At 34.8% G+C, this 10,485-nt stretch overlaps 1 protein-coding gene across 1 annotated transcript; it reads left to right on the forward strand.

The window, feature by feature from the left end:
- Positions 1 to 9,321: 9,321 nt before the first annotated feature.
- On the forward strand, positions 9,322 to 10,278 carry LOC145112173 (uncharacterized). Its single transcript, XM_079048378.1, has 2 exons — positions 9,322 to 9,400; positions 9,446 to 10,278. Exons 1-2 carry the CDS (start codon positions 9,322 to 9,324, stop codon positions 10,276 to 10,278), a joined length of 912 nt encoding a protein of 303 aa, XP_078904504.1.
- Positions 10,279 to 10,485: the final 207 nt, after the last annotated feature.

Raw genomic sequence — 10,485 nt, forward strand, 5'->3', positions numbered from 1 at the left:
TTTCTGTTATTTTTTGTGCTGTTATTTGCCATGTGGATTTGGTTCTTTTAATTTGTGGTTTTAAGAGTTTAAAACTATTAGTAATTAATGACATAAAAACTTCAAATTTCAATAACTTACTTAAAAACACTATCAGACTAATAAGTGAACAAGCAAAATCATCACATACTCAAAAACTAAAAATTCATTAAATATTAGAGAATAGAAACAAAGATATAAGATGTTAGTTATGTGTTAGCAAATAGTTCAATCCCTTTTTGTTGAGCATCATTAGATGATCTTTTACCCTCTGAAAGTGTATCCACATAACTTTTTTTTTTTTTTCATAATGTTAATATCAGAGTATGTGTGTGTGAAAGAAAGGCCAAAAATATCGACAATTTTCCTAATTGTATAAAATCGGACCAAGGAACAATTTTTATTTCACTATATTTTGTTCAATGTACGAATGAGAAACAAATTTTATTGTCTACTATTTTAGAAAATTGATTTTTTTGGGAGTGAAACGGAGAGTATTGTATTTAACGTTATATCTTGGCTTTTCTTATAAAACTGCATCAAGCAAACATAGGTAACAAAGATGGTAGCTCTTTCTCCTACAAGTATAAGATAATATCATCAAATAATAGACATGGTATTCCAAACAAGTCAAAATTCACATTTTATACAACCGGGACAAGTGGCTCAGTCTCGCATGTTGCAAAATGGTCTGTGATCTGTGGTTTACAAAAATGTGTTAACAAATAGAATGATGCAACTTGACTTCAAAATGCTCCTAGGCAACTTGCAAGTTCAAAGAATGTCTGCTCACTACATGGGATTGTTAGGCAGCCCATTGGATGGTCATATCCAAACTCTTCCTCTGTCTAATGTAATAAGTCCTGGAATGAATAGTGGCTTAACAATGACACTGGAATCACAAAACGCGTCTTTTCATGCTCTCCAACATAAACTGCAAAATACCCTTTTGGTATATCCATTGCTGTTGTGCGGGTCCCATTTGACAAAGACCATTGGAGTATTTGTCTTGCTTGAAAGATCCAAGGCATACGAATAACCATTTTTCTGAAGGGTTATCACAGAGGAACAAACCAATTTGAGAGTATTCCGAACGATTTTCAGGACGAGTTTGAGAGGAAATTATGCCGGTGCTTTTGCCTATCATATTCCATATATAAAGGTTTATTCGAGAATGAAATGTAAAATAAGTGAGAAAAAGGAAATTAAATGTCAGATGGTGATATTGCAACAGGAAGGCAAGATCATGTGCTGTGTCTTCTAACTTTTATAATAGTATGATCTTGAATAGCACAACCACAAAGTCACAGGCAATAATATGTATTAATCATGTACTTGTGTATAGAAAAAGAATTAAAAAATAATATAACTTGTATCACCAGTATTCTGAATTAACGTGGGTATGAAAAACGGTAGAAGTATCATGGTCCCATGTAATATTAAGAGGAATGTGGTAATGCCTCCTAACAAGCACGAAATTGTGGCTAAGGGCTCTGGGGTTTTCTTGAAGCATATGTGGCCCTATCATTAATAGGTGAATTAGACATTGGATCTGTCTTACAGATTGGAAGACAAAGCCATGTGAGTTTGCCTTTTCTTCCACCATATGTCACCATCCTCAATCAAGATCTCCTTGAATCTCTGTATATAAAAACCATTCGATATGAATCACACAACCACAACTTCTTCTGAAATCCTTGGCAACTTTTCACCAAGAAGACGTGCATGCTGTGAGAGTATCCATCCACAATCAGGCTTTTGAAGTGAACAGAAATTACCATCCTTAAAAATGGCCATCCTTTTTCCTCGGATCATTCAAGCAAAACAAATTCTCAGAAGATCATTATCCAACAGAAGCAGCACAACCAAATCTATGGAAACCCCAAAAGGCTATTTAGCAATTTATGTTGGTGAGCAAGAGAAGAAGCGGTTTGTGGTTCCTGTATGGTTGTTAAGCCAACCTGCATTTCAAGAACTACTAGATCAGGCAGAGAAAGAATTTGGGTATGTTCATCAAATGGGCGGCCTCACAATTCCATGCAGTGAATATACATTCAGTGATATTGCTTCTCAGTTGGGCGCATTTTGACTTCTATACAACATTCTTACAACCAACTAACCACTAGTTTTTTATTATTATTATTTGTAATTAAAACGAGACAATTTTTCCACTTGTATGAAATCAGATCAAGGAGCAATTTTGAGTTCCCTATAATTTGTTTGTATGAATGAGAAACTAATTTCACCGTTGATTATTTTGGAAATGTGAATTTTGGGAGTGAAATTGAGTTAACGAAGATAGTTGCTTTTGTTCATGACCTATCATCCAAAATATAATTGGTAAACAATATGTAGCACTTGGAGCCATGACCATATGATGGTGATATATCAACCATTAAGTGTCACATGATTTTGTTCTTTAACCAAAGTAAAATATAAGTTGGCAAGACATTGATGCATTACAAGACGAATTGGGTCCCACTTGAAAACAATTCCATCGCATGAAAAACGAACATAATGGTTAGGTATACGAAGAAAGTTATAGCAATGATTAACTATTATTTTGATTACTTATACAACCAAGGATAATGTAAATTAAAGCCAATGAATCATGCTGTTAAAGCTATGCAATTTCCTTATCACAACCAATTAATATGTGAAATTGTTGCATACAACATTAACTGAGAACCATAGAACATCTTTAGAAGTATTATGTTTAATCATGAGTATGCACTTTGACAGTTACATACAGGACAATGAAAAAAACAATGATATTTGATTTTGGTTCTTCATGTATGCGTAAGCATATGTTGTTACTAGCTTAGCCAACAAACTCCTCCAATTTGAATAAAGTTTAGTAAAACTCAAATCTGTCCCATTCAAGATATTAAAGTTTTTTTTTCCATGCAATCAGGTTTCTATGCTTATTACAAATCGCAATTCATGAGTCCAAATCCAATTTCAACATTTATTTGAATAATCTAAAAAAAATTTAACTTACTACGGTTTGGTTATTACCTCAACAATCTCTCAAATTGAAGGACAATCGGAATTTTGGGTTACCAAATGTGAGAAAAATCCCGAACCCCTTATATGATTTATGTGCTCCGATTCTTCTTTCCTTTTCTGTGGTTCGGTTCGCACTCAGCAGAAAACTAAGGGATCTTGAAGGTCTCTCCTTCTTTCCAGATTTTAGACATAACCACTAGGGGTGAGCATGGTGCGGTTTTTACACCAAACTAAAAGTAAAAACCGAAACTGTGGTTTTTATATCCATGTAACCGATAGGTGCGGTTTTTGTTGCGGTTCGGTTTTGCGGTCTTTTTTTTTTTTTTTGCGGTTTTCGGTTGTTTAGCGCAATATAGAATTGGTATGGTTTTATTTGGATGGTGCGGTTATTTTTGTGTCAGAACCACAACTTTTAGCTTTCGACTGTTCATTATTTCCTTTATTAACTTTGTCTTTCTTATATGACAACTAGCATTAGAAACAACATACAATAGTAGGTCATAAGCATCAATTCATATTATATCAATATATTCCCTTCAATTTTTTTGAAGTTACAATTTGCCAACTTAAACTTGCATCCAAAAAATAATAAAATAGATATAAACACACGATCCAACCACATTTTGAAATTAATAAATTCATTTTAATTCATAACCATTAAGTCATCAACATCTTGGTTTAAACTTCATACAACATAATGTCTATCAAAGTTCAAACTTCATCAAAAAGCATAAACATGTTTTTATCACCAACAATAAAACATATAAAATAAACCACCGTTTATCCTGATCTCCTTGATCCTTGGATGATTTTTTATTGTTTTCAATCTACATAAATAAATATAAATATTAGATTATTAGTATATAAATCACTTGTAATTATAATCATAATATGAAATCATAACATATGGAAAAAAACCTTACCAGTTTTTAAACCCGCCATCATCTCATTAAATTCATCTATTTCTTTACGCTTCATAGCACAACCAAGCTCAAGATCTACCAATGAATACCTTATCCAATCTTGTGCACAAATTAGAACTTTCGCAGTGTCGGGGTAAAGTGAACTCCTATACTTATCAATAACTCTGCCACATGTACTAAAGGCCGCCACATGTACTAAAGGCCGACTCTGGTGCAACTGTCGATATCGGCATAGCCAAAACATGCCTAGCTAAGGTAGACAATATAGGGAATTTTATTGAATTTAATTTCCACCATCCCAAAAGATCAAACTTGATGTCCCTTTTTCCCTTCCATCCGCTAGATAAATCTCCACCTCACTCTTAATATCTTGACCCTCATGATCAAATTTGTCAAATTCTAGCTCCAAATCAATATACATCTCACCAAAGCTACTTAAATTTTCACCAACAAGAATATCATGTGTGTTTTGTACATTCGCTTTTTCCACTTTGCCCTTGTAATGGTTAAACAAATCTTCAAGAGTCTTAGTCACCAATCCCAATATCTTTTTGCTTTTCTCACTACCCTTACCATAGATCAATTCAATGCAATAAGTAACGTATCCAAGCTTGTTGTGCAGATCCAAAACAACTTCAACATAAAGTAGATAATTCACATTATCTACGTTGTCCCAATATTTTTCATACTTTTCTTTCATCGATATCGCCATCTTCTTCTTTTGTTCAACTTGACTCAATGTCATCTTAGTGACGGTAGCTTGCATTTTTACAAACTCAGAAAATAAATATTCACGGTTACATACTTCGAACCAGACATCTTAGTTGTAACATCGGAAAATATCTTCAAGTACTTGATCAAATTCCTATTTTAAATGCCAATATCAATATGTAAGTATTAAAATGATATATACAAAGTAATAACTAAAAGAATTAAACATAACTAGCTTTCTCCCAATCAACATCACTTGGTGCACCAACTACTTTAGCCTTTATTTTCCTTTTTCTTATGCTCCCGTCCACTTCGTCATCTGCCACGGTGCGAAAATAAGCCCCGTAAGAAGGGTCTATCATATAAAGCCTATTGAGAAAATAAAACAAGCACTCGATGTTAGTTAAAGGAAAAATAATATAAATATAAAACAAATAAACATACCTTTCAAATGCATTCTCATAAAGTACGCCTGTTTCCAACATCAGATATGTTGAATTCCAACTCGTGTCAACATCAAGAGATGTCTTTTGTTTGGATTTTACTTCAACACCAGCAACACGGTCTTCAAATGTTTTATACCGAGCCGATGATGATCGAACGTACGTCACTGCATTTCGAATTCTAGTAACAGAATTGAATTGCTTTTCCAAACCATCTCTAACAACAAGATTGATGATTTATGCATAACAAAGAAGGTGAAAATATTTCAAATCTAATATATCATTCGGTCCCTTCAACATCCTCTTCAAAAATCTTATATCCCCTTCATTTGAAGACGCATTATCCACTGTCACAGTAAATACAATTTCAATCCCCCATCTTTGTATGCACTCATAAACCAAAGTACCAATGGTTTCACCCCTATGATTCTCTATAAGGCAAAAGTTTATAATTTTATTTTTTAAAATTCATGCATCGTCAATCCAAAGAGCCATAAGACACATATAATTCACATTCTGAATAGATAACCATGTGTCGATAGTTAGGCACACTGTTTGGCCTTTCAACATCTCTTTAACTTTTTTTTGCCTCTTGTTCATAAATCTCTATACAATATCTAGATGTCATCTTAAATTCCGGATTCAATTCCCACACAAATTCCTTACAACCCTCATCATCAACAAGGCTAAACGGTCGATTGTCTTTAATGCACATTTTGGCAAGGGCCAATCTACACTTCTCTTAGCTAAAGGAATGCCTAGCCAAAGCCCCACCCGCCTTGGTATCTTTTGGCTAAAAGCTTAATTTTGTTTGTTTCTTTGCATCTTTCTCTTTACCTTCATAAAGGGGGCTGCGCCTACAAGAATTTACTAGATGACTGAGGAATAAGGAGGTACCATTCTCTCTAGTGCCACAAGCTAATATCTTTTTACAATGTGTGCATTCTGATTTTTTTGCGCCTTTAACATATGGAAAATGCTGCCATACAATGAACCATAGCTTAGGTTTTGCATTATTTTCTTCTTCAATATCACCTTCACCTGGGACTTGAACTCCATCGTCTTGTTGATCATCGACATTAATCACACCTTCATTAGTAGCCATGTTGAAATACATATTACGTTAGTACTCAATCAGCTGAAAACATGTTGAGTTGCAAACAGCTAAAAACAATGAGAAAAAATGTTTTTTATACAGTTATCAAGTGGAATTAAAACTCAAAACAGGTGAAAACATACTGAGTTGGTGTTACTGTTAACTTATGCATCTGGAGAATTTGATGTAGTAGTATTATTAAAACTTAATTAAAACTAGATCATCTTGCAATTCAAGGACGATTCAACAAGTCTGTATTTTCTCAAATACTAGTAAATTGACAGAGGATACAATAATACATCTCCCCATACTTTATTAATGACCTTGAGATAAAATACAGTAGATTCGAAGTGTTGGTCACATATAAAAAGATATCTTTAAACAAAGATGTAAATTCATTGTAAGAAAACAAAAAAGAGTTAGGTGGTCCTTTGTTGATTATTGGTGAAAATGCTATAGCATACTAAGGTCTAAGCACAGTTGACTAGAAGATCAGAAAAGGAAATTGAAAAAACTACAAGAATGGTCAAATCCAAGTATGAGATTAAGTCGAATGCAGTTACAGTTTAGCTGAGACGAGGAGGAAGATTGCTTCAGTTTTCAGGTCACCGGGATTCAAGGGTTGCCTTCCGGTCGCCGGAGTCGATGCTCGATGGTTGCTACAGGCTTCAATGGTTTGATCGTTGGCTGCTCCAGTCGTTTTTTAGAACACAAAACTCGAATGAAAGAAATCGTGTGAAAGAACTGGGAACGAGGCTTTTCTTTTTGGGATTTGTATTTTTATTAAAAATATAAAATATATATTCAATTAATAATAATATTTTAATATCGCAGTGCGGTTCGGTTATTTTGTAGTTTTTTTAAATATAAAACCGCACCAAACCGAAAAGTTGCGGTTTTTTTAATTTCTAAAACCGCACCATCGGTTATATATTCTGTTTCGGTTTTTCGATATCGGTTTTTCCAGTTATTTTGCGGTTTTTCGGTTTGCGGTTCGGTTTTTGTTCAACCCCAATAACCACACTAGGAAACCAAGGTTTTCTTTTCTTTTGTTAACATTCCATCAACGCTCACAAGAAAAGAAGTTAAGGTGCTCCCGAATTCCAACTTTTGATCCCATCATTTAACCTATGTTTACATTAAGCCCTTTATCTTCTATATATTTTCAAAATTACCCAAAAACAACAAGTAACTGATTTTTCCCTCTATTTTTAAATTGGTAATATTTCAAAATACCCTTCTACATTATCACAAAATTATTCAACATACATATCATTTTTAATAAATGAATAATTAATTTACTTCATTTTTCTATTAGTTTCCATTTAATAAACTTCGAGTTATTAATTTCTAGTTTTGCCCAACAACATGCCTCAAAATTCTTATATACTTGATTGCCTGGTGTTTGATATAAAATTTGGGATGTTGCCCGACGTCTTCAAGAATACCACCCATCCATGACATGAGTAAGTGTAAGCTATGTCGTTCACTCCATGTTAGTGTAAGCTATGGCGTTCACTCCATGTTCAAAGACATAATTCGTAGAAGCTAGGTCTTGAAGTGTATTATAAAATTTGGGATGTTACCCAATCACTTCAACAATACCACGTACCCGACCTAAGCTAGTGAAAGCCTATGAGCTACGCTCCATATTCAAAGACATAATTCGTAGAAGCTAGGTCACCAAGCCTAACAATAATCTCATTTTGAAGTTGAGAACGAGATGGAGCCACGACAATAGGGGGATGCAAATCATGCTTTAGACAAAAAAAGATCCCTATATAAACGAATACCGTACTCAACACATGATGCATGAAAATAGTCGAGCAACTAAAAAATCTAGGGAACTATAGCACATTGTTTGGAAACTAATATAAAAACCCAATACAAATCTATCTCAAGAGAAGCCAAATGATCAAAAAGTTGCTTCTTCTCGACCTACTGATCATCTAAAACATTTCAGTCAAGGCATCAGTAAAGCGTTGCTCCTTGATGACATAATTTAACCTCGAATTCACGAATCCCATCCACGACAGCCTCCGGTTTTGATCAAAAAACCTCACAAAACCCTGAGCCTATTCAGCTTCCACGCTTGCTAATTGGAACCCCTCTAAGGACTCCTTCAAATTATCCACTTATACTGCTACGACGAAATCAATGAGTAATATACCCCTCCAACCGAGAAACACACTCTACTTGGTTGCTCGCCTCTACAAACACGAATACCGAAAAGAACCACACAAATGTAGTTAACAAAAATGCGTTTAACAAATTAGCAAAGCCACCACTAGTAGATAAAAAGATACCACCTACAGATAGGGGTGAGGACAGTGCGGTTCGATGCAATTATTGACCAAACCAAATTGCAAACCGCAACAACAATTATTTCATTTTTTGAATTGAATGGTGTGGTTATGTTGTTTTTTTATGTAGTTTGTAGTTTGGTATTTGACTATGTGGATTTGGTGGGATTTTCTTTCTGTTATTTTTTGTGCTGTTATTTGCCATGTGGATTTGGTTCTTTTAATTTGTGGTTTTAAGAGTTTAAAACTATTAGTAATTAATGACATAAAAACTTCAAATTTCAATAACTTACTAAAAAACACTATCAGACTAATAAGTAAACAAGCAAAATCATCACATACTCAAAAACTAAAAATTCATTAAATATTAGAGAACAGAAACAAAGATATAAGATGTTAGTTATGTGTTAGAAAACAGTTCAATCTCTTTTTGTTGAGCATCATTAGATGATCTTTTACCCTCTGAAAGTGTATCCACATAACTTTTTTTTTATAATGTTAATATCAGAGTATTTGTGTGTGAAATTTGTTGGAAATATCTGAATTATCCTATATACGATGAGGTATAATAGGAGTTATCTAGTTTTGTGCGTTGACAAATTAGATACTGATAAGGATTGATGCTAGGATCCTAAATAGATGCAAGTTTGTTATGTCTTGTATTCTAGAAATATATATGCTAAGATATCGAGCTGTGATATCAAGCGTGAACCAATTGAGTTTTTTGTGTTTTTGTTTTTCTCAATAATAACCATTGTGTGTTTGGTTAGTTCCTGTTTTGCTTTGATTTGGTATCAGAGCCTTGTAGAAAAGAAGACATGGTGGATGGAGATACGCCGTCGTCTTCTGGTCCAGGGGAAGCGATAAAGGAACGTCTTTTTCGTTTCAAGTACCAATGTTGAATGCAACGAATTATACTGTGTGGGCAATTCGCATGAAAAGTGATATTGAATGTTCATCGGGTGTGGGATGTCATACATTCGGGAGTGAATGATCCAAAGAAGAATAACGTTGCTATTGCCGTGATCTTCCAGGCGATACCTGAAGATCTAATTTTACAAGTTGGGTTGATGGATACGGCAAAAGAAATTTGGGACGCCATAAAAACTCGTAATCTGGGTGCGGACAGGGTGAGGGAGGCTAGATTGCAAACCCTAATTACCGAGTTTGACAATATTAAGATGAAGGAGTCGGATACAATTGATGAATATGCGAGCCAACTTTCAGGTATAGCGTCTAAATCATCTTCTCTTGGGGAAACGATCGATGAAAAGAAGATGGTTAAAAAATTTCTAACAAGTTTACCAAGAAGATTTATCCTTATAGTTGCTTCTATAGAGAAAATCTTAGACCTTGGGTCAGTTGGGTTTGAAGATGTCGTTGGAAGGCTGAAGGCATACGAAGAGAGGACCAGTGATGACTCTCAAGCCATTGATCAAGGCAAACTCCTACTCAAAAAATATGTGTCGTCATCGCGGAACATTGAGTCCAATCGAGGGAAGGGTAAATGTGGTGGACGGGGTCGTGGAAGTAGGAATAATAACGGGACAAATCAACAACAAAACCTGTCATCGAATTCAGCCAGTGGTGAAATTGAAAAGATAAAAGGTAAAGCGAAAGATCACTCAAAAGTCCAATGTTATCGGTGTGATAAATTCGGACACTTCGCTAATCGTTGTCCGGAACGTAAGGTTAAACAACAAGAGGTTAATCTCGGCGAAGTTGATGAGCAAGATCCGGCGGTGTTCATGGCGGAAACCCTATTCTGCTGTTAAACGAAACTGCAGTAATTCCATCAAGATACCCACAAATGGGTGACAATGACGTTTGGTACCTTGATAATGGAGCAAGAAATCACATGAGTGGTAATCGCTCTTACTTCAGTGAGATAAATACTCGAATAGGAGGTAGGGTTCGGTTCGGTGACAATTCATATGTTGAGATTTGCGGAAAAGGTTCGGTATTGTTCGAAAGTCGTGGAG

The sequence above is a fragment of the Lactuca virosa genome, chromosome 5 (assembly GCF_052849685.1).
Source record: "Lactuca virosa cultivar CGN04683 chromosome 5, Lactuca_virosa_CGN04683_v6, whole genome shotgun sequence".
Taxonomy (NCBI): Eukaryota; Viridiplantae; Streptophyta; class Magnoliopsida; order Asterales; family Asteraceae; genus Lactuca; species Lactuca virosa.